General features: G+C 38.7%; 1 protein-coding gene across 2 annotated transcripts in view; it reads left to right on the top strand.

Annotated features, from left to right (window-relative positions):
* Nucleotides 1–26,748, top strand: part of ERBB4 (erb-b2 receptor tyrosine kinase 4) — a 4,056,904-nt gene that overhangs the window by 3,855,106 nt on the left and 175,050 nt on the right. For both annotated transcript variants that reach the window (XM_044075709.1, XM_044075708.1), the window contains exon 22: nucleotides 8,989–9,064. In XM_044075709.1, the coding sequence (XP_043931644.1) occupies nucleotides 8,989–9,064 (76 nt within the window). The remainder of the gene's footprint in view (nucleotides 1–8,988; nucleotides 9,065–26,748) is intronic.

Raw genomic sequence — 26,748 nt, 5'->3', positions numbered from 1 at the left:
TTCTAAAGGAAAATAATACATTAATACTCTCATTTCTTACACATAGTATTAAAGCTGTATACCGCACTATCACATATGGCATAGGCACCCAGCTCCCGGGAGAGGCAATTTTACAACCTACAACATTATGCCATGATAGCTCTCAACTATGTTTTACAACCTACAACATTCTGCCATGACTATGAGACAAATAAGAACTTAGTACAGCGGTGGGCTTATGAAAAAGAAAGGGAAGAATATGTAAAGTCCCTAACCTCTGCTTCCCACTGGTTAAGTAGGTTAAGATGGCACTGCTACAGGCCATTATAATGTTGCCTGCACTGCTTATCAGACTGGGTGCTGCCAGTGGTATCATGTATCAGCCAAGCAAGCTCTTATTAGGAATCAACATTAAACACTGGGGTATCATATTGGCCCAGTCAGGAATCCTGAAAGTCTCTCCTGTGGATGAACAAGAAACCTTGATCTCCTTTGGACACCAAGTAGGAGCCTTGCTATTCTAATTGTCTGAAGCAGCCATGGTCATTCAGTCAGGTCTGCTGAAGTAGCAAAATGCTAGTCTCATGTGCACAGACACATGTTCAGGTATCATGTGACATGCAACACACCAAACAATAAGGCACCTCAAAAAGGCTCTGCATGCAGACCTACAACAGTGTGAGTTTTACAGATGCAGTGTGGGAGCACACTGTGCACAGTCTCAGGATGGGCAGGTACAAGTAAGTCAGGTGTGTTTAGGGTTGATATCATGGTGCATTAAGGTAGTGATCCAGTGTCGGCTGTGAAAATTCCCTCATTAATGCAACTTGCACACTGTGATGCTCAAATTATCACAATATAAAGTGGCAAAGTCATGTTGTGAGAGACTATGGTAGCACAAACAACTGTGGAATCTGATGTTTATTGCATTCAGACATTGGCGTTTGAATGACTGAAAGAAGACATGGCAACAGGTAAGGTATCTCTACAATGTGCTGAACATATGGTAGATGGCAACATTAGGGACATAGAAATACTTGTGTATGTGGGTATGGGAACATACCACAATACGATGACACTTTCATATCCAGCTAAGGGTATTTAGGGAGAGACACAGCAGCACATATTGTGTGGTGGAGTGGAGAGGGTTTTTTTTTTGTGACAGTGTTTCAATATACTAATTCATGAAGGGGTACCTAGTATCATTACCCATGGCCACAGTTTGTACAAGACAAGGAGCGAAGTGTTACATCACAATGGGGAATAAGTAAGTGGACACCTTCTGGGATTAGGGTCAGTAAGCACTCATATGAGACCTTCACCTACAGCTATACACACATAAATTGATCACCATGCGTAACCTACAGGTCAACACATCTTGGCATGGACCCACAACAGAGGCAGCAATTGTAAAGGTTCACCCTAGAGGCTGAGGTGTTGCTGCAGATCCTTCACACATGCTATGCACATCCTACTCAAAGGAAACATGGTAATCCCATTTAGGAGCTGAAGTGGCATATAATGTGAAAAAGGCATCAAAGCTCTCTAGCTAGCAATAATTACTGAAGGGCAATCAGTATGATAGTGCATGCCAATAATAAGGGGCAGCATATAACCAAGGACATGCCCATCATAGGAGCAGGACCACCAACACAAAAGCAGCTCAAAGAGGTGGAGGAGTTTTTGGTGGCCCTGTTTAGGGATGGGAATCGTGCTGGTGGCAACTATACCACTGACTGCATGGGATGCACTTAGTCAGTATTAGCTGTTACATTGCAATATTAAACTATGCACTGAATTTCAAAAATAGGCTTCTGCATATTTGTCCTGCAGGTATCTCCATTTTGCAAATGCAGTGCCCTGCATGACAAGATATGTAGTATCCATGTGGTAGTCACATAGTTTGCCATCTAATTCATTATTGCCATGGTGAGATGGTAGCCATTTGTTCAATGCTGCCAAAGGCATATTTTCCTTATGCTTTCACAAGTACTACAGGTGGATCATCCACCAATACAGAATGATTATTCATTGTAGATTGGGCAGCAGAAAGGCGTGTTTATTTCTCAAAGCAGGCACATGTGAGACTTGTGTTGTCATACATAACTTTGTTTTTAGAATACCTTTTTTTCCAGGTGGATCAAATACATTTGTGAATGCAGAGCAGGCTAAGGAGGTAATTTAAAAAATTGCCATAAAAGAATGGACCAGAAAGCTAAAGAGACTCTGTTTCTCATTCATCTAACAGTAATAAAGACCATAGTGATAGCATGCCATTAAAACCTTTTTCACTGTTCCAAAGAAAATGACTGAGGAACTGACTAGAAAAATCAGGCATACTTTGGACATGAACCAGAGACCAGTTCTGTTTTTTCTCAGTTTAATTTCTCCAAGTCTTTTCAGTTTTTAATACCATGACTGGAATGGGCCCAGTCAAAGTATGACCAAAGTTCATGAAATTAGTATTATTTTAGTTTCTGATGTTAGTCAAAAGTGCTCTTTGCAATATGCATAGAACTGACTCCTCCTGCAATTCATATGGAGTTATGTGTATCGGTAGCATATCTAAATAATACTGTAAATTCTTTTTTACGAGACCCATTGCTCCTACTACTAATGGAAATGACTGGGTGTCCTTCCTCCACATTACCCTCATCTCTGCCTGCAAATCATGGTATTTTATGACATTGTATGACTAATGCTACCTTTGTCTTCTTTTCATGGATTACTATATCTAATTTTCTGCATCTGTTTTTTGAATATGGTAATGGTTTATCCCATGTGACAAACTTCATCACTTTCTATAACGCTTTGTGGGGGGTGAAATGATGCAGCAGAAGATCAACAATAATGTGAAACTGGGAAATACCTGGAAAATTGTAAAGTGTTGTTTCCATTAAATGAATTTTAGACATGAGAAGTATGCTTCTGCAAGAACTGGCTAAAAAAAAAGATTGGGCATTTGTTGACTGTGGTAAATTGGTGTTAATAATATTTAGAAGAGAGTGAAGTATTAATTATTTAATTGTAACTGATTAGGTTTCTGCTTTTAGTAATATGTATATAATAAACTACTTGAAGTAAATTGCATGCTATATTGTAAAGTAGTGTTATATAGTATGCAGAGGTATTTTAAATGTGAGATAGGTAGTTTATGAGTGCCTGCTATTCATACTAGTGATATTAAAGTAAGATAGTCATTTTATTGACTGTAATGTATCTAGGATTTATACTATATAAGATAAAATATTGATATGATCAATATAATGTAATCTTGGGCTGTTGGGTTTGATGTAAAAGTGTCTCCAACATATTGTGTGCATATTAAGATATAATAATTTCCACTGATTTAATGCAGATGGAAATATAGATTAATGTTCTTAGTTCATGCTGCAGACAAGACAATGTCTTTAAGCAAACCGGGTAGAAAATGAGAAGCATGAAGATGGTAGTTTTCTTGAATTTCAAATGAGCTGTTTCTTATATTCATAAAATTATTAGCTGTTTTTTTCATCATCAGATTCCTGCATTTGGAGATGATGAGTCTGTAGATGCAGACAATTAATTAGGAAATGACTGAACAATATTATATGAGTTATTTATATAAGAAACATCATCATTAACATTTAGATGGGAACTAGAAAGAAAATAGATGCAAACCCAGCAGCATTAATACTTCTATATAAAATGTAACAGTGCATGATTTTGTTTATTCATTAAAAGGTAGCCAGTACACATTTTCTTAAAACTAAAAATCAGTTATGTGGGAGCATACAGGGTGTCTTTCACATCTGTAAGGCAAAAAGAGATAAGACAAGGACTGATGGTATCTGTGCAAGAGATTACACATGACTTGGAAGAGTGATAGAATAGAGGATGACATCTGCACGTCTCCCAAGTGTCAACAATGTCCAGAAGATTTAGGATTTTTGCATGGAATTGTTTTAGGTATGTTCATACCCCAAGAGGATTTCAGGGAAGTGATTCTCAGACAGAGAACAAATCGTTGGAGAAGTGATGACAATGACAGTTGTAATTTAAAACATGTAACAAGTTGACAGATTTTAAAAAACTCCCTGCAGAATACTGTGCCATAAATGTTAAGTGTGCAAATAACTGTAACTAAGAAAATAATTCATTTGAGCTGGGCTATATGATCTAAATTGCCTGAACATATACTAAGCTAAAATACCATGCTGTCATAAGGATGTTAATATCTAACGTGCTGGCAACCTTCTCACTTGTGGGCAGAGGAGGTAACAATTAAAAAGTAAAGCTAAAATTGCTATGGTTAACTGTAAGGGCTGTGGGAGCCAGTCAGGTCTTAGATTAGAGGTTCAAGTCTTAGATTAGAAGTATCACCGCGGAATCCTTTTCCTTTGCTCTTCTTGTCCGGCTGCTAGGGAGCAAAGTTACATGCTAGAGAATTTTCCTGCAGATTAGGTTTGGCCAAAGAAAGAAAGAAGCTTGGAAACAATTCATTCTGGATTAGTCCTTTAACAGTGCAGTTAGACAGCTGAGCACTTTCTGAGACAGTATTCAACCGAGCCATAATTTATCATGACCGATATAAGGTGGGCATTAATCTTAACTACAGCCCCCGGGCATAACTCAATTATTGGAGGGGCTGAGGGCTGTACCCTTCTGGAATTTATGGACAAGAAGAACACTTTTGCTTCCCCACAAATTGCCTAAATATAATAAGGCTTGTTAAAGTTTAATGCTATTGACTGCCAAAAAACAATTACTGGAGACGGGAAATCAAAGTCTCAACCAACTGTAATTAAAATATTGAATACTGTAAAGGACATAAAAGAAATAGAGGTGGGATCTCCGGAAAAGGGAAGAACCAAATTATATAGAAGTAAATGCAATCTATGAGAACAATACATGTAAAATAATGTTCAGGAGGTGGAGTAAAGTTTAAGGAAAAGCAGAAACTCAGCAGTTTTGTAATGTTGGAGTTTATGAAAATTGTTAAAAAGAAAACATATTTGTAAACTGCATGGAAATAATAATGGGGATGTTATGGTTTGTTTTATTTCTTATTACTGCATCAGTACCCGTGTAACTTTTTAAAATAATGCCATGTTTAATAAAGATATACAAATTCACCAAATTAAATTCTTTGTTGTTAACCTTGTATTATTCTTGACTAGTGGTAACTTATCTGAGGGTCATTCAGTTATCGACATGAGTAAATTAACAATTTTGCTATACTGCTATACGAATTGTTATGTATTTTCTCCCTGTGCGTTCACTCCTTCACTGTACTAAACATGTGTCTCTATGTTTGTAATATATTTACTCTTCAAATATTTTATGCATTTACTTTTATATATTTTGGATATTTCCTGTCTGAAGATCATGGCTAAAAGGGGCACTTGAGGGGTAGTCTTCTCACCTATAAACTAACTCTGTGTATTAGTTTGATATTTATTGGCCGGGTAAAATCATATTATGCCAGTGACTCTTTTTCAGTGGCAATCCGGGGTGCAAAGTTTGCATCATGAAAAGGCAAAGGTATGACAGGAATATAAACAAGCTTCAAGCAAACAAACAATTGTCCATATTTATTTCAGCAATAGTTTGAAGCTCAAACAAAATAGATGGTAAGTACATAATATTTCGCCATCTAAACTATTGGTTTTCCTTTTAGTCAGTCATTGCACACCATGTGCATATTATTGCTCTTTAAACCCAGTGCTATTATTTCATCTGAAATGACATTTTTTTTAGAATTTCAAATCATTCATTGTCAATTAGTTAATAGTATATACCATAAATGGACCTCTGTTCTGTAAGCTTGGGCTTATAATAAAAAAATTGAATTTCATTATCCCACTCATTTATGAGTTCCGTATAGGTTGCAAATCTATATTCTAAATAGTGCACAACTGCAGAATGTTTTCACATTGTGTTATTGTGGATTTAAAGAATATGGTATCATATACAGAGTCACTGAAAGAACTACTAACTTATCAGATGCATCGTCTCCCATTTCCAATCATAAGCATAGGCTATTGATCCTGTATACATATTACAAAGACATGCGTCTGGAGCGTTTCTCCCCGGGCCTCCGCTGAAACTTGTCTTTGTTCCAAGTTGGACTTTCCCGGTTAAAAAAATGCTAAATAGATAAATAAATAAATATTAATCACTGCAGTGCATTCTCAATAGCTATGCAAGTGTAAGTGGTAGTGTATTATATGTGATGGCAGCTGAAACTCCATAAATTATGTTGCAATGTAGAAAAGTTACAAGCTGCTTGACCCTACAAGGCAGCTGTCAGGAAGCTTACATCTTTATATATGTGTTTTGCAACAAAATTATGCAATACAGACTTTCCATATACATAGAATTATGTGAGTGATAGGCACTTGAAAACATTTCACATTCCTTGCAGCACAGGAAATGGAACTATTGGAATTTAATATCACTGCAAGTGAGCTCTGATTTAAACAACTTATCCCATGCTTTAATGTCTCTAGACTGTTAATTTAAAATTAAACCTAAATAAACTCTACTATTAGCATTATTTATTATTTTATAAATATTTAGCTTATTGCCTATTTAAATTGCTATCACTAGTAGATGGAACTCAATTGTAGTTGCCCTAACTGGCTGACTAGCAAAGAAACTTAACTCCACAAATTTATTTGGAAATGTACCTGATGGTCATTTCCAGGATTTTAGGTCTGATGGAGAGTGAGATCAAAATAATGTACTTGATAATAAATCTTAATTATCTCTGCTGTGTCATAGTAAGGTGGAATCCTCTCCAGAGGAAATAGACCTTAGACTGTTTCAAATAAAGCTACGCTAGAATATGGAGGCAGCATTATAGTTAAATGCAAACTTTGTTGTCTAACTGTCCCCAGATTTTTGCAGGGGTTTACAGTATCAAGAGTAGTGTTACTGATAGCATATGGGTATAGTACGTTCCTTTTACCATAGTACGTTCTTACCATAGCAATGTCAAGTATTTTTTGATAATATATTTTACTCTAGTATTTATGACCAAAATATAATTAACCAAAATACTACAAAAGGTCAACATGCATATTCAGGGATGCAACAGCTGTTTCAAGTTTGCTGGTGTAAGCAAATAAGTAACCCTAAATATTGCTAAGTTCATAGAACTGTGGCCATAAATACATTAAATAAAGAATGCCATGATACAGATCCCTGGGGAATGGAGATGGGGTTTTGGGAAGACATTTGTTTTTGATCAGGACAGAGAAAAGCCTTAACATCCAGCCAGTTTGTAATCTAATGGAGAAAATGTGAGCTGGTATGAAAAAAAAAAAAAAACCCAAGCGCTTTGACAATGTCTTAATGGGATTGACATCAAATGCATTCCACTGAGTTAAGTAAAGCACATATTCAGAAAGTCTTAAACCCAAAACATTTCTCTGGCAGTTACTGTAGAGGAATAAGGTTTTTATTTGTTAATGAACTACTTCCAGTAGTCAAAGGTTAACAGTTTGATTCCTTCCACTTCCATCTGCATACTGTCTGACTCTAAACAAATCCCTTGGTAAGACAATGCTTTTGGGTCACCCCTGATAATGAATACTTTTATAACAAATGTAAAATAAATAAATATATACATACATCAATAAATAAATAAAAATAGCCTTCACAGTTAAATGTAAAATAAATAAATACATACATGCATACGTACATATATACATAAATAAATAAGTAAAAGTGGGCTTCCCAGTTAACAGATGCAAAATAAATGGATGGATGATGGATGGATAGATGGATGGATGGATGTCAGAAATATTCCTCTACAGGTGCATTACCTCAGTGTCACTGCTCAACAGAGGCACAGCAAAATAATGGGTATAGTTCCCCATACTAAAGGGGTGGCGTAAGCCACAAAACTATGGGCTAGGCTTGTAAATGCCCTCGGGCAGATAGCCTAGTATGAACCTATGAACCTATGAACCTATACTTAATAAACAAGTGTTTTCCCTGAATTTGGAGTGTAATTGCAGTGTTACAAAGATGTTCACAAGTAAATACCAGGTTTCTTACAGTGAGCGGTATTACCATGCTATGGATTTATTATTTTGACTAATTACCAATTCATTATGATCCAAAATACTTTTTTTCATTCTGAAGTTGATTGTACTACAGCTGGTGACCTCAGGTGCATGTTTCTGTTTGTATTTTCCATCTTAAAGAATAATCCTGGTAGATATGGGAAGTCACTAATTCAAAACTAACAAGCAGAAAGGAATATTTGATGGTGACTAAGTCTGGAACGTCATGCAAACACTAATTATAAAAAAATAAATAAATTGCTAAAACATGTTCACATTTGATTGTATTGCATAATTAGTATATATTAGCTATAGAGTTTCCAGATACTGAGACAAAGTCTATTATTGACCATAGGCTACGATGTTGATGGAATTAATATCTATTTAAAATGCATTTTGCATGTGTGTATTATGACATTATGATTGAGTTTCTTCCACCGATTCGCATTCAAACACACACACACGCACACACGCACGCACGCACGCACACACACACACACACACACACACACACACACACACACACACATATTGTGGACAGTTAATCAAACTTTTGTTTTAGTTTCTGTTACTCAGACCAAGGTTAGTAGAAAGGTATTTTTAAAATAAGTTATTTTTTTAGTTAAAGTGCAAAAAGTCTCTCCATGCAGCCCTCTCCTCCTGTCATCTCCACATACACTGTCATACGTAATCCACCCTGACAGAGCCACATTTTTCTGTTGCACATGGTCTTAGAGAGAAAGCAAGTTTTGGAAAAAATTGCGTACATTCAATAAACTTTTCTCACGCAGCTTTTCTTCAAAAATAATCATTTTTAGCCAAATGTCCATGTCCTTACACATATGTATCAGCAGTATAACAACTGTTGTATTAACATTCTGCTGCTTTGTTAATGTTAATTCACCTCATAGTAAACTTGTGATTTTTCTAATTATGCTGCATTTAACTTTTTTAGATGCCAATAAAATGGATGGCTTTAGAGTGCATCCACTATCGGAAGTTCACACATCAAAGTGATGTCTGGAGTTATGGTAGGTAATTATTTGTTTTGCTGTTGATTTGAGGAGATATTATGGAATGGATAATATGGAATAAATGAAAGAAAGAAAAAAAATATTACCATAAAATGCAGTCATTACAGTAGTTTCCACATGTGAAGCTTCTCCAAGTTAGCTGATTCATTGCATTTCTAAATTTGCTTGATTAGACAATTCAGTAAAAGTGTTCATGAAAGCCTCCAGAAAATTTCTGTACATAGAAACACACCCATACATTTAGACATATGCGCTGAGTGTATACATTAACACACACACACACACACACACACACACACACACACACACACACACACACACACACAGACACACACACTTTTGTTTTACTTGTTCTGTGATTTTTGCCTGTGTGGCAATGCATGAAAGCATAACTCAAGTGATTTCACTAAAAGAGTACTGTGAAGGCCTACACATGTATTATATATGTGAATGCTTCTTTACATCTATGTACCTTTAGCCAGTTTCTTTACTCAGGTCCTTTAACAATGTTCACTGCAGAATAAAATACCCTGCATAAGATTTGCACTGTGTTTCATAGACTGCCAGATTTGAGTCTTATTATGATGTTTTTTTTCCCCATAAACAGTGTTACTGGTAAATAACTGCATATTCTTTTGCCTCAATCTACATAGAATTCAATAGTTGAGAGTGTTTTTTTTTTTTTTACTCCTGCTCTAGGATTTGTACATCAATGCTTTTACAGTTGTTTATATTGCAGTTTTGAACCTACAGTTTTATATTCTAATTATCATTTACCTGCTTAAATTGTATTCTATTGCCTTTCTTTATCCCTATTCTTAGTGTCTGCCCCTTCTCCCACTGAGACATTAAGTTGAAATTCTAACCTGCAGCTCAGAGAAGTTGCATTCCAGTGCCTTTCTGTTCTCGTGTTCTTTGTGTCTGCCCCACCCCCACTGAGAGATTAAGTTATAGTTTTTGAAACTGCTCTAATATTGGCTTTATTTGGTTGGATCCTTCTGTAGCTAGCCTGCTTGAATTTTCCAACCTTGCCACCCTTTTCTAGTTGTGGTTATGTAAGGCTGTGCCTCTGGCCTCCGCCGCTTATGGTAATCTCATTTCTGCAATCCCAGCTTCTATTTTTCATTGCTATTGTCTTTTGTATAAGCTATTTAATTACTGTTCCCACTGATTGTTTACTATAGCTCTAGCCTAGACAGCAAATCTTCCCTATAGAACTGTCCGTAAAACTGTACCCTGTAAAGCTTAAATATGGAGCAAATACCTTGTGTGCCAACAAACTTAGAGCAGCTAGTTGGGTGTTGAATGCAAATACCTATAGATTTAGTAGAATTAAGTATTGTATAAACATTAAAGTTAGTAGAATTTAGTACTTTTATCATTATCTGTCACAATATAAAGCACCCTAGCATTGTTGCCTCACAGCAAGAGGTTCTCCTGTTCAATTCTCGGCTGGAGTGCGGGGAGTGCCTTCTGTGTGGAGTCTACATGTCCTCCCCGTGGTTAGGTGGGCATTTGAAAGACATGCGTAAATGGGCGTGCCTTCGTTGAAGGTTGAACGTCGAGCTGGCACGTTGGCATTCATGAAAATCTACTGCCAATCATTAGCGGACCGGAATTCCACTGTGGCGACCCCTAACTGGGAAAAGCCGAAAGACCACAACAACATTAGTCTGCACCAACAAAGTACCCTTAATAGCCTTCTAACCCCAATGCACCACCTCCTTGTAACTAACTAATCAAAGGAAGGGACAGTATGGAGATGCAATTTCCTAACTTCTCTGTAGCCATCTCAGTGAATATGGGCATTTTGAGACAATGTTGCAATTGTCTTGTGCTTTTCAACAACTGTATAATCTTTAAAGAAACAGACACAGTAAGCGAGAGGTGTACTTATGCAATGATGCTGGAGGATAGACTCTTCACAAAAACATACATCAGGTTGACAAAACCACTTGCACAACATCCACCTTGCATAGCACACAGCACACACATAGACTAACATATGCTAAGGTTCTTAAAAGCAAACTTCCTAAACAACAACTATTGCCTTGACCACCCATTGTCAAAGCTATGCCTCAGCAAGCCCAGAGGCACGCAGAAAAAGAACATCTAACACCACATGTACAGTCACACTTAATGGAGCCCCAAATACTAAGCCTCTAAGGCAAGCAAACATGCTTCCCAGGACTCTTGTTACAGAGGAATCCATTGTAAGATATTCTAATGTCTCTCTGACTAAGCTGAACAAGACGAAGATGATGATTAGTTGCTTATCTGGAGCCAGGATCTGCCAAATCATGCAACGACATAAGTCATTACGCCACACCACAGTTAACTAGTATGATTCCATCATAGTCCATGTAGGTGTAAATGACCTGAGATGTACCTCCCTAATCTATATGAAGAGAGAGAGAGATTATAGAGCACTCAGACTATGTGTCTGAGGCTGGTATCAGCCTGTCATTGAGCAGTACGTTACCGTTACTGAGGATGAGGCCACAATATGATTGATTTTATCATGTGGCTGTCTTTCTGCTATCATTCTGATGGGATACAATATTTGTCAGCTTGGGAGGACATGGTTGACTGATGGCATTGCTCCATACTCTCTAGGTTTTTGAATACTGTCTAAAACTTTATTCGCCCCAATAATACCTTTTATTAGGCAATGCCAAACTGGCAAGCCCACTGACACAGCAAAATGAACTCAACTGAATCGCAAGGTGTTTACATTTGTTTGTTTAACGGGTAGTGTCCGACTGGGCTGTTAGCCTGTTATTGTTCAATGCCAGGAGCCTACGTAAAAAACTACACTCACTCCAAGTTCTTCTCACACTTGAAAATATAGACATTTGTGCAACTATCTAAACATGGTATAAGTGGCAAAGAGTAGCCCGGAAGTGCAAGGTTTCAGAGCCTTCCATACATTTAGACCAGTAATTGCACAAACAATGCCTAAAGGTGGAGGTGTCTTGGTATACACCAATAACAAGCATACCTCTAGGTTGGTCAAAGAGGATGACTTGCTGGAGTTCCTCCCCATGTAGATCACCATAGACAAAATCCTGTACCATATCCTAACCAACTGTAGGTCACCCTCCATCTCCCAATACTGGAGGCACTTAACATCAAACCTAACATGCTACTCATGGGAGACTTTAATTACCCCTCTATAGACTGGGAATCCTACACAGCCTCAAATCTACAGGCATTAGAATTCCTGGACTTTGTAAATGCAAACACCCTTGACCAGAATGCGAAAATGCCCACGAGAGTATCCAACATACTGGACCTCATACTCAAGAATATGGGAGAATGCTGCACACACCCCACCACCACCACCACAATATCTCATCCTCCCTGGTAAGTCCAATCATAAACTGTCTCCTTCTAAATCAAAATCAGTTCTGTCACCCCAGTAAAACCAGTAACTATTAGGAACTTTTCCAAGGCAAGCTACCTTTCATTAAATGATGATTTGCCAAAATTCATTCCCCCTCCAAACCACATGAACACAGCAGCCTGCATTGAATTCCTTTTAGAAACTCTGCACAACTAATACAGCCCCTGCATATAGGCTGCTGTACCTACCTGATGTAAGTCCATAACTAGCCTCAAAAACAAACCACCCTGGTACCATTCCAAATTAAAAAGGATATGCAACAAAAGAAAAAGGCAAAATTCAAGAAAGTTAATTCCCATAAAGATAAAAAAAAATCTCCTTCATCAAACTAAACAGGCAACTAAGAGGTCTAATTAGGTCAAACAAGGCCAATCTTAAGGTTAAGCTAGTCTCTCAGGAACCTCAAAGGCAATAGACAGCAATGTGCTGAACTGCTGGTTAATGGTTCCACATTCAGTGAGCCTTGTAATATAATAAACCTGCTAGTGCACAAATGCAGTTACATATTTGACCCCATCTCCCCAATCATATACCCCAAGAAATACATCAAACATAACTCCTCCAACTATAACTATGGACTGTACTGGCTGCCCTCATGAAAGCCATAAACACAGCTTCAGTGGGCCCTGATAACATCTTGGGATGCCTCCTGAACAGTCTAAAATATGAATAATCAGGACCCTAGGAGTCATTATTTAACTACAGAGTTAAAACAGGCTTTGTGCCATGAGAATGGATGACTGCAATTGTATCCCCCTTCATAAGTGGGATTGTCAGCAAATCCTAAAAAATATAAACCTATTAGTCTGACTGGCCTTATTTACAAGGCCATGGAAAAACGCACCATGGAAATTACCAACAAAGACATAGGAGACCTCCAGACACTGGATCCATCCAAATTTGACATTGTCAAAGGAAGATCTTGCTTACTGAACCTGGTGGACTTCTTAGAAAAGATCACAAAGCAATAGATGAGGGGAAAGCAATACATGCTGCCTAGGCAAATTTGTCTAAAGCATTTAATGCAACATCCTATTCCAGCATTATCAACAAACTTACAGAACTAGGCAAAAACCCTTTATAACATGCTGAATAGCTAGCTGGTTCACATATAGGACCTAAGAGGTTAGAATCAGTGAAGCCACCTCCATAAGGAGGCCGGTCACCAGTGGAGTCCCTCAGGGACATGTGCTGATCTGGCTCATCTTTGACATCTACTTCTTGAAGGTCAAGACCAATGTCAAAAGCCTCTGGCTCTCCAAACTTGCATATGATTGCAAACTGGGAGCAGTCATTGAATTTCTAGATAATAACACCCTTTACGGAATGTCTAACACAGATACACTCTTGGTACCAAAGCCATGGCTTAAATCTCAAAGCCAAGAAATGCATTATAGTACCTTTTGGGAAGCTGACCATCCCATATAACTATTTTATCAATAAAGCACCCCTAGAAGTTGACTCACTAATCAGGGATTTGAGAACTCATGTAGCTAATAACCTAGTCTTTGACCGATATGTGTGCAAGGTAGAAAGAAAATCCTTCTAGGTTACTCAACTTATAATTAAGGGCATGGCATGTAGGTCCAGTGAAGTTATCATACCATTGTAGTCAGCCCTTGTCAGACGCATCATAGAGTATAATGCCCCCTTTGGTATGTACCTGACCAGACACATACTGACTTGAACATCCACAAAGGTTTCTTACAGAAAGAGCACAGGGAATAAATAAAATGTTCTATGCTGATTCCCTCATAGTCTGTCTCTTTACTCTGTATCATACAGATACTGAACGGTGATCTTTGCTTGGGATACAAGACATCCTGGGATCCTGTTTTGATTAGCCTTTTGCACATCCGCAAAACAAACAGCATCAGAACTACTAGGACAAAAGGCCTAAACTTTGCTTGCAACATGAATAGGACATGTTGGATAAACAAACACGTTTCTCAGGAAATTCCCATTCTCTGGAACTGGCTCCTGATCTATGCAAAGTAGAATTCTTTTCTAACCCTATTTAAGTGCAACTTGGTCCAACGGATGTGTAATTGGAAATTCACCCCAGGTCTGGCACTTATGTCAGTGTTGGACAGAAGCAGTCAGTAAACCACCCCTATATTAATCAAATTTGTGAGTCACATTTGGGTTGCATGGCTAGGCTTATAAGGACCCTAGTGGTCATTAGCCTAGTATACACCTATGAACCTATAATGCAAAAGACATGCTTATCCTGCAGTATGACTGACAATGCTTTTGGCATATTTCTATAAGATATATGTAATATGCTATAGGACAATGTTTGCAAACCATCAAAATTACTTTCTATAAACACACATACAAGTACACATTAAATTATGTATGTTTGCCTTTGTCGACATTACAAATAAACACAAACTACCCCATTGAGCTGCATCTTTACTTCCTTGAATAGACATATTACTGTTGCTTAAGTAAACTTAACATAACAATGGATGTTTGAATGATCACTGCAGCAGTAGCCTTAGCTTATAGCTTATATGGGTTTATATACTGCATAGGATATAATGGCTGCCCATCTTTCAAAGCTTTAGGGCACATCCCACCTGTCTAGATCATTAGTCAGCACAAGCTGAGCTGATAAAAGGACAGGTTTGGGTGCCAAGCCCTTCAGCGCTTTCATACGAACAGAAAGTGGGAGGCTGAACCCTGAAAGGACATTGCTAGGAATAACAAAAATAAATGCCCACACCTTGGCATAAATAGCACACCAATAAACAAGAGGGGTGGAAGGAGCAGCTACTGCAGTAGTGGTGATTTGAACATCTACTGTTATGGTAAGTTTACTAACACAGCTGTACTCTTGGTCACTGCTGCTGTAGCCTTAGCTGTATGGATAGATTACAATAGTATAAAATAACTAATAGGTTAATAGGTGGACGGGGGAACAGTCCAGGCTCCCCTGTAGAATGGTCACAACAAAACCTGATCTAGACCTAGAGAGGGAGTCAAACATAGAGTGCTTTGTAAAAGTATGAACAGAGGATCAAGTTTCAGCTTTTAGAATACTTCTGGAATACAAACCTTTCCAACAAAACATAGATGAAACCAAGGCCCTGGTTGAGTCAGCTTGTCCCTGCCTCGAAGAGTTTTGCTGTGGTGAGTATAATAAAAGGTAATAGCCTGAGACAATTGTTTGGAAATGGTCCATTTTGACAAAGGTTTCTTCTTAACTTCACAAGAAATTAACAATTGATCTGAAGATCTAAAAGATTTAGGTCTGTCAAGATAGTACCTGAGTCGTCTGTGAACATCTAAGGTATGGGGTATCCTTGCTCCCTCATTTTTAGCTTCAGGAAATAAAATGGGGAGAGGGATTGTTTGAATTAAAGTAAACTCAGATACCACTTTATGCGTAAAAAAAAGATTTGTTTTCAAAGAAACACCATCTCTATGGAAAATGAGATAGGGTTGACTCACCATATGAGCTAGTGATTCAGACACCTTCTTTCACAGGTTAGAGCAAAAAGTAATACTACTTTCCATGTTAAGAGCCTCAAGTCAGCCTGGTTAGCTTATTCAAATGGAGCAAGTGTTAGCTTTCCTAACACAAAATTAAGGTTTCAAGGAGGGGCCATAGATTTCCTTGGAGGCCTTTTATGGAAAAACCCTTTCAAAAACATTTTGACATGCAAATGCATTTAAAAAGGAGGAACCATGGGTAAACATGTGGAAATGGCCAAGAAATGAACCTTGATGGAGGAGTAAGAAAGGCCATAATACAATGACTCACACATATATTGTAAAGCCAGAGAACTGGACTACATGAAAAGAGACATTGAGGAGCTCTCTGATTATGTAGCCCAGGCAGGTATGACCCTGACCTTGAGCAGTATCCTACCTTCACCAAGAATGATGCCACAATACAGAGATAAGATGATCAGCTTTAACAATTGGCTTAAACTCTGGTGTCATTCAAAGGGGATCCAATGTCTGTCTGCCTGGGATGACATGCTGGACAAGCCACGCTGCTTCGCAAGGGACGGCTTGCACCTGTCACCCCTGGGATTTCGGATATTGGCAAAGGCTCTTGCCACCCCCATAGTGCCTTTTTTAGGCAAGGCTCAAATTCTAAACCTACCACCCTAGAACACAAAAAAGGAAAAAAACTAAGGGTAATGCTGCTCAATGCCAGAAGTCTAAATCTCAAAATGCACGCACTCGAGGCCCTTCTCAGTATGGAGAACATCAATGTCTGTGCTGTGACAGAAACCTGGTTCAAGGCTCCTGAGAGCACCCCAGCACTAACAGGTTTTACCTCATACCATGCGTTCCGGCCCCAAAATCCGGACAATACCAAGAAAGGAGGGGGGGTATCCATATTCATCAAGGACACCCACACCTCAAGACTGGTGGCAACGCACGATGCATCGGAGACCATCCAGGTGCAATTAACCATAGGCAAGACTGCTCTGCAAATTGTAGCATGTTACAGGCTACCCTCACAAACTCAGGAACCTCACATGGCTTTCCTGAAAACACTGGAGGGGATAAATGTATCTCCAAACACCATCATACTAGGTGACTTCAATTACCCTAATATAGACTGGGAACACTACTCAAGTCCAAACACCCTAGCCCAAAAGTTCCTGGAATTCATAAACTCAAATGCCATGGAACAACTAGTCACCATCCCCACAAGAGGAGAAAACATACTTGATCTCATCATCATGAACATGGGAGCACAATGTTCAACACCGGAAGTATACCCCTTACTGGTGAGATCAGATCACAAACTAATCTTGCTGGAGGTCCTCATCCCACCCCCACCTGAAATAAAAAAGACCACCGTAAAAAACTTCTCGAAAGCCGACTTCACACTTCTAAAGACTAGTGTGGTCTCCTTTAAGGCCCCCGAGCCGGGCGGAAAACAGTACTCAAGCCGCTGAATCACTTACAAATGCCTTCTACCAGCACCTGCAGGACTGCATGGATAAGGCAATCCCAAGCAAAACAAAGACTCTTTGTACCAAGGGCAAGCATCCAGTCTGGTGGACCCCAGCCATAAACAAACTCTACAACAAAAGGAGGAAGCTACTACAAGATAGAGCAAAATCCTTAAAAGGTAAGACACCTTTGATCACTATAAGTAAAAAGCTAACAGCTCTCATAAAATCATCCAAAGCAAATTTTGAGAGAATAATAGCTAAAGACTCAAAAGACAATCATAAGGCCTTCTTTAGCTATGTTAGAAACCTGGGAGGAAACTCCCAGATATGCTCAGAACTAGTTCAAAATGATGTGAAGATTACTGATCCTACAGACATTGCCAACATACTGGCTGACAGGTTCAGTGCAAACTTCTCCCTCCCCCAAAAGGAGAGATATCTATACCAAATGGTTGCAGCCCCCCAAACATCTCAAACGCCCAAGTGAGAACTGCTCTCTCCAAAGCAAAAAACACAGCATCCATAGGACCTGATGGTGTCCCAGGCTGTGTGCTCCACGAACTCAATGAGGAATTAAACCCACAGCTAGGACAGCTGTTTAATCATAGTCTCACCTCTGGATACGTACCCAGGGAGTGGCGCACTGCGACTGTGGTCCCACTTCATAAGGGCGGTGCCTCCACAGACCCTGGAAATTACCGGCCCATTAGCTTGACAAGCCTTATCTGCAAAGCTATGGAGAGGATCATAATGGACCTCATAAATAAAGACATAGGGAATTTGCAGACTTTGGATCCAACCCAGTTTGGCTTTGTCAAAGGCAGATCATGCCTTTTAAACTTGGTTGACTTTTTCGAAACAGTCACCAAAGCCATTGATGAGGGAAAGGCAGTCCATACAGCCTACCTCGATCTGGCGAAGGCCTTCGACACAATACCCCACTCGGGTATCATTGAAAAACTCATCAGTTTAAATGTTAACCCATACATCACAAGATGGGTTGCAAACTGGCTGAGTGACAGAACCCACAGGGTCAGAGTTGCTGGCGCCATGTCAGACTCAAAGCCTGTCACAAGTGGTGTCCCACAGGGCTCAGTCCTGGGCCCACTCTTGTTTGGCATCTACTTTTCCGAAGTACAAGCAAACACAGGAGGGTTATGGCTGACAAAGTTTGCAGATGACTGCAAACTGGGCGCCATAGTCGAAAACACATCTGACACAGATATCCTTCAGAAGGGTCTCACAGAAACGGATGACTGGTGCCAGAGCCATGGCCTAAAGTTAAATGCCAAAAAATGCATAATCATACCCTTCGGGAAAAACAAGGTTACCCCTAGCTACCATATAGGTGGTAATCCTCTGAGCACAGAAGAAGTTATCAGGGACCTGGGGACCCAGGTTGACAGTAGCCTGTCATTTGACACCCATGTAGCTAAAGTAGTTAGGAAGACCTTCTACATTGCCCACCTTATCATGAAGGGATTCACATCTAGATCAAGGGAGGTCATAGTCTCCCTATACTCATCACTCATCAGACCAATGATTGAGTACAATGCCCCATTCGGAATGTATCTGACCCGACACTTGCAGCAGCTGGAGAGGCCACAAAAGTTCCTCACCAAAAGGATAAAGGGTCTCAAAAATCTGTCCTATGCTGCCTGACTGAAAGAACTCCAGCTATATTCAGTCGCTTACCGCTTGCTCAGAGGTGACCTTTGTCTGACATACAAGGCCATGTCTAACCCAGATTTGATGAATATGCTTCACCTCAAAAAATCTAGATCCATCAGAGCCACAAGGACGGGAGACTTAAACCTCGACACGGCTATTAATAGGACGTGCTGGAGGGATAGATTCATCACCCAAAGACTCCCTATGCTGTGGAACAAAATCCCGGTATATGTGAGGCAGAGCACCTCGCTGGCCTTGTTCAAGAGAAATCTTGAGCAATGGATGGGAGATCACAGATATACTCCAGGGATTACCTCAGTGTCACTGCTAGACAGAGGCACAGCAAAATAATGGGTATAGTTCCCCATACAAAAGGGGTGGCGTAAGCCACAAAACTATGGGCTAGGCTTATAAATGCCCTCGGGCAGATAGCCTAGTATGAACCTATGAACCTATGAACAACTACCTCTGAATGGGTGCTGGTAATGTTGTTGGCACCAACTAGAAAACTTTTTCTTTTTGCTAGTACATGATTTTCTAGTAGCAGGCTTTCTTGTCTTCATTAGTACCTGATGCACATCCTCAGTGAACAGGTGCTTAAATGGAATTAAAACCCTAAAGTCCAGGCAATCAGTTGAAGTCGATTGGGGTCAGTGTGTTTCAAACAGCCCAATTCTTGTGTAATCAAATCCAGTCATCAAGAAAGCTTGTGATAATTGCCCCAGCTATTTCCAAATAAAAAGATAACCACAGTTGCCTGAGTCCGAAGGGAAACACCACAGTGATCTTGGAGGATTCCTTCTGAATATTCAGAAGTATCCAGGATATCAGTGGAAAGGGTGAAAAAGCATACAGGGACATTTCTGTTCAAGGAAAAGGACTTCTTACATGGAGCCTGGATTAGAATCATGCCAGCTGATTGTTCAGACAAGAGACAAATAGGCCTACTTGAGGAATTCCCCACAGATGGATCAAATCTTTCAAGACCCCTGGTCTTGCTTCCATTCTTGAGGGTCTGCCCTTGTCCTGCTCACCTTCTCTGCCATATAATCTTGCTCTTACGGAATATAGGATGTCTGTAGAATGAAACTGTGCTGTGAAGCTATATCCCAAACTAACATGGCTAGTAAACAAAGGGAGGGAGTACAGCCTGGTTCCTCCTTGCTTGTTTATGTATTACATGACTATGCTGTTGTCTGTAAAAACTTGAATAAGTCCTGGGGACCAAAGATAATTCAGAGAGATGGCTGGGTTCATCAGGACAAGCATCTCTTTTATATTTATGTGCTTGCATTTGTCCTTCTTGCCCCATACACCGTGCACTTTTATCCCTCTTCAAACTGCTCCCAAGCAAAGTTTGAGCCATCTGTGGTGACTAATTGCTTTGGAACAGGGAGAGAGAAGGTGTGACCTGGATTTGGAGAAATTTGCAAATGAATTCAGTTCTTACAAACCCTAGCAGTGGTATTTGATAAGACAAAGGATGTTGATGCTGAGACCAGAGAGACTTCAGATATGATTGTATCTTTCTCTTGTGGAATCTTGCTAGAAGTACCATGAGAAACGTAGATGCCATGAGACCCAAAATCCTGAGGTCTTCCCTCTGAGGGGAAAACCTTAGAAACAAATGTAAATATAGATTTATTTTCTTCCTGTGGAAGAAAAGCTCTTTGAACCAAGTTTTCTAACTGACACAGCCCTGTGTGAAGGAGTCAAAACAGATTTTTGAATGTTTTCTTGGAATTCCAGTTTCTGTAAGAGATCTCTACCCAAGAGAAAAATTTGTGGCACTTTGAGAAATATTCTGAAAGGTTAAGCAGGTCATCTAAATATAAAAATGTGAATACCATGTAGCCTACAATAAGCTATAACTGGAGCTAGATACTTTGTGAACACTTTAGATGCAGTGGATGGTCCAAAGGGTAAGGCAAAGAACTGATAATGTGATCCAGACACACAAATTCTTAGAAAATATCTGCAATCTAGATGAATAGGAATGTGATGATAAGCATGTTTGTAAATCTAGTGTTACCAGGAAACTGGAATGAGAAAGAAGAAGTATCAGGTTGTGAAGTGACATCATTTTGAATTTTGGCACTGTCACAAACAGGTTTTGGAAAGAAAGAGCAAGAACTGGTCTCCCAACATTTTGTCCTTTGTCACTAAAAACATTCTTGAATAAAAATCCTTACTCCACCTGGGAAGAAGGAACTAGTTGTTTCACACCCAGGAACCGCATGTATGAAGGACAGGTGGAAATAAAATTGTCTGATCTGGTGGATGAGGGATTACCCCCTGGAAAGGAGGAATTTCCTTCCACTGACATTTGTAACCTTGATGAATTATCTTCAGAACTCATCTGTCCAAAACTATCTGTTGCCAAACAGAAAAGTAAATATTCTGACTTTCTAGAAGGGAAATGGGACTGCCAGGGTAGGAGTGGGGACAAGGTCCCTTAAGAAGTCATTCTGACTTGCTGAACCATCCTTGGTTTTGGGAAGTTCCAGAATTATTCTTATTTTATTTATTTAACATTTAACTAGGAAAGTCCAACTTGGAACAAAGCCAATTTTCAGGAGAGGTCTGGGGAGAAACACTCCAGATGCATGTTTTTGTAACATGGAAGGAAACCAGAGCACCTGTAGGAAACCCACACAAATGCAGGGAGGACATGCAGACTCTGCACAGAAGGCACCCCAGCTGAGAATCGAACCGGAGAACCTCTTGCTGTGAGGCGACAACGCTACCACTGCACCACTCCGCCATCTTAAATACCTTTTTACTTGCATTTTGTTGAGACTTTATTTATTTATTTATTATTTAGTTAGTTAGCTATGTATTTATTTGCCAAAGTTGGATAAGGGGTTAGAGAATCCCTTAGGAAATTTAGAAAAGGAAGGCTGAAAAATCTTAGAAATTACCTGTATCATCTTACCCCCTTTTACCACACTTTTTGATCAACTCTGCAGTAATAAATCTCCATCCAAACATAAAATCTATTTTTTAACATCATCTGAGAGGTTCTGAGAGTACAACCTCCTCAAAACCGTTCCAGTGGCCATAGCCCTAAAGGCAGTATCAACTGAGTCATACACACACTGTAAGTAATGAGTAATGACTTGTATAGTAGGTGTGTAAATGATTTAAAGCACATTTTTCCTCGCAAGAAGAACATGAAGACAAAACATTCCTCATACTTTCATGATTAATTAGAACAACACATGACCTGACAGTTTAAAATTCTGAAAAAAGTTGCAGAAGTATACACTTCTATCCCCATATTTATCCTTTCCTTATCAGAAGGAGTAGGATTGGAATTAACTAAATGTTTAGCAGCAGTATGATTAACTAAAGCTATAGGGTCTATGTCAGTTTTGGGAAGAATGCATAAAAATTTAAAAAAGGAACTTTATACATCCTATCTGCCTTTTTATGGGCAGCTGGTTGACAGAAAAATCAAAGGCAGTAACATATACATCTTCCAAAGCTGACAGAACTGGAAGAGTTGGGGAAGATTCTGACAATTCCATCTGTAAGAGCTCATAGTATTTTTCTGAGGAACTGACAGTGTTCTCTCACTGAAAACACTGCAGTATTCTGATAATAGTCTCTGTGAAACAGAAACACCAACAGGGTGAATCAGAAATTGAGTTATTTTCTTAGTCTGAATCATAAAGCATCTGTCCTTTCTTCTTCCTATCAAGATTCGGAATCTTGAATACTTCAGGAAAACTGGTATCCTTCTTTCTTATACCAGAAACTACCTTATAAGAAGGATGGATCACTAGCCTAAATTAAACCTTGAGCCAGACCCAATAAACTACTCCTCTCTAAGGAAATTTGAAGAGGAGCAGATGCATGTTCAGTTTTCTGATTCTTTCTTGTCAGGAAAAGTGGTGCCAAAGGAGTTTTTAATAGCAGCAGCAGCAGCTTCCCCAGGGATGGGCACAACATTCTGAGAAAACAAGGAAACCTTCTTTGTTCCCACTCCCAGGAATGACTAACATGGCTCTCTGTTGCCCACTGAGTGGACACCAACAGCCATAGAGGACATTGCTAACCCCCAGTCCATAGTAGCTGTAGGTGCTAAACCATAGGGATCTGAGGTAAAACATGAGTGGTCTGTGGTACAACAAATTGTAACAGCACAGTCACCCTCCTGCGGCTGAGGCAAATTGCTAGCCTGCTTTGGTGGCAAAGGCTGTTTGCTTAACTATTTCTTTCTGTGACTGGAATAAGGACCACCCCTGGGACCAACAGTTTGTTCCATGGTCCTCTTTCCCACAGAAAACAAGCAGCAAAAGCCAATAAAACTTAAAAGTCACTTTTTCACTTAAAAACGCAGTATAAAGCAATTGAAAACACTTTGACAGACCCAAAAGTAAATTATACTTTTCAATTACTTTAAACAACTTTTAAACTGACAGAAAAAAGTGTGCTCTCATTTAATTACAATGCAGTCTCCTGACAGTCTGTTAAAACACAAACTCGTAATTTTAAAATAACTTTGAGCAGAAAAGAATTATTACACAAACAATTTTATAAAATGGAAGGATTATTCATCAAAGGGAACATAACTTTAAACAAAGGAAGATCACAAGCCGGCTGTTGATCTTTGAAAGCCTCAGAGGAGTGTACTCTTCAATGACAGGGAATTTTGGAAGGGTTTTGGCACCCAAACCGTACTTTTCATTTAGATCAGTGACAGCTGACTGATCTTTTGGCATGTGGAAGGTGCCCTTCCAAAGCTGGCTGGCTGTTAAATCCTATACAGGATATAACCCATACAGATATGACTACAGCAGCTATGATCAAGATGATGAACATACATCCTTAACAACACAATATTTTTCTTACTCACTTCAGCGGCATAAGCTGTAACAGTGATACTGAGCTTAGGATGTGATGCTTATATGAGGACACTGACATTGCACTTATGGAGTAAGAGGTGCTCTGCCTTTTTTCAGCTGATTTATATAATTGTCATGCATGTCTTAGTATCTACAATCTTATGGAAAAATTGCGTGCATTATTGTTCATTTTCCCTGACTTTGTTTTTTTTTTTTTTTTTGCCCTTTTCCAGTTCTTTATTTAGTACCTCTGCGCGCGCACACACACACACACACACACACAAAATATAACATATTTTCTGTTATAGCATGACTACATGAACAGCAAAAGATGTGATTATGCTTGTAGTGCAGAAATTACCATGATAATAGCCATGACCATGTTCTGGGGTTGCGAGTAGAGAGGTCACATTTTTATCCAAGCATGTTGTGCATTCACTATATTTTGTCATGTTTTTATCCAAGCACATTATGCATTCATTATATTTTCCATCATAAACAGTTTACAACTCTGCCACAAACATTTCTTCTGCAACTGTTTTTTATAGTATTCCTTCTTTTACATATTATAGCTATGTAATGCTGTACACTCATTCTATGTAATGCTGTACACCCATTCCATGTAATGCTGTATACTCATTCTATGTAATGCTCTACACTCATTCTATGTAATGCTCTACACTCACTCATTCTATGTAATTCTGTACACTCATTCTATGTAATGCTGTACACTCATTCTATGTAATTCTGTACACTCATTCTATGTAATGCTCTACACTCATTCTATGTAATGCTGTACACTCATTCCATGTAATGCTGTATACTCATTCTATGTAATGCTCTACACTCATTCTATGTAATGCTCTACACTCACTCATTCCATGTAATTCTGTACACTCATTCTATGTAATGCTGTACACTCATTCTATGTAATTCTGTACACTCATCCTATGTAATGCTCTACACTCATTCTATGTAATGCTGTACACTCATTCTATGTAATGCTCTACACTCATTCTATGTAATGCTCTACACTCACTCATTCTATGTAATTCTGTACACTCATTCTATGTAATGCTGTACACTCATTCTATGTAATTCTGTACACTCATTCTATGTAATGCTCTACACTCATTCTATGTAATGCTGTACACTCATTCCATGTAATGCTGTATACTCATTCTATGTAATGCTCTACACTCATTCTATGTAATGCTCTACACTCACTCATGCTATGTAATTCTGTACACTCATTCTATGTAATGCTGTACACGCATTCTATGTAATTCTGTACACTCATTCTATGTAATGCTCTACACTCATTCTATGTAATGCTGTACACTCATTCTATGTAATGCTCTACACTCATTTTATGTAATGCTCTACACTCATTCTATGTAATTCTGTACACTCATTCTATGTAATTCTCTATACTCATTCTATGTAATGCTGTACACTCATTCTATGTAGTGCTCTCCACTCATTCTATGTAATTCTGTACACTCATTCTATGTAATTCTGTATACTCATTCTATGTAATGCTGTACACTCATTCTATGTAATGCTCTACACTCATTCTATGTAATTCTGTGCACTCATTCTATGTAATTCTGTATACTCATTCTATGTAATGCTGTACACTCATTCTATGTAATGCTCTACACTCATTCTATGTAATTCTGTACACTCATTCCATGTAATGCTGTATACTCATTCTATGTAATGCTCTACACTCATTCTATGTAATTCTGTACACTCATTCTATGTAATGCTCTACACTCATTCTATGTAATGCTGTACACTCATTCTATGTAATGCTCTACACTCATTCTATGTAATGCTCTACACTCATTCTAAGTAATTCTGTACACTCATTCTATGTAATTCTGTATACTCATTCTATGTAATGCTCTACACTCATTCTATGTAATGCTGTACACTCATTCCATGTAATGCTGTATACTCATTCTATGTAATGCTCTGCACTCATTCTATGTAATGCTCTACACTCACTTATTCTATGTAATTCTGTACACTCATTCTATGTAATGCTCTACACTCATTCTATGTAATTCTGTACACTCATTCTATGTAATGCTGTACACTCATTCTATGTAATGCCCTACACTCATTCTATGTAATGCTCTACACTCATTCTATGTAATTCTGTACACTCATTCTATGTAATTCTGTATACTCATTCTATGTAATGCTGTACACTCATTCTATGTAATGCTCTACACTCATTCTATGTAATTCTGTACACTCATTCTCCTCTCCTGCCTGCCTCCACTTCTGTATGCGAATAATCTAGTCAATAAGCATCATTTTTATGTCGTCTGACATTTGTAGTGTAGCTGTCTAGCAATCTGTGTGATAGTGGAGTAAACTGGGTATTTCATGTCTGTCAAAATTATATGGCAGTAGCATAATTTTTGACAGCTGTACTTCTGTTATTTTGATAGATACTTGAGATTAATGAGGCATTTTTTAGGCATTTGAACTCAGAATGAGACATATTTTGAGTGGATTTAACTCTTATGTCTTATTTCACTTCATAAAAGTGTCTGGTGTCTCCCCTAATCCTCACTCTCCATTTTCAAAACATGCTGTCTGCATGATAGTTAAGTATATGCCATTCCCTTACATGCAGAATCATCTATCTATCTATCTATCTATCTATCTATCTATCTATCTATCTATCTATCTATCTATCTATTTCTGACCTGTCTACCCTTTTAACTAACAGCATTTACTTTAAATGAAAAAATTAAAAGGAAACCCCACAAGTGATTCGGAAGCAACAGACCACACTGTCTGCTTTTGGAA

This window comes from Protopterus annectens, chromosome 6.part1 (genome assembly GCF_019279795.1).
Source record: "Protopterus annectens isolate FY-2018-M chromosome 6.part1, PAN1.0, whole genome shotgun sequence".
NCBI classification, from domain to species: Eukaryota; Metazoa; Chordata; order Ceratodontiformes; family Protopteridae; genus Protopterus; species Protopterus annectens.
The sequence above is the reverse complement of the archived record's forward strand: the minus strand, read 5'-3'. Positions and strand labels throughout refer to the sequence as shown.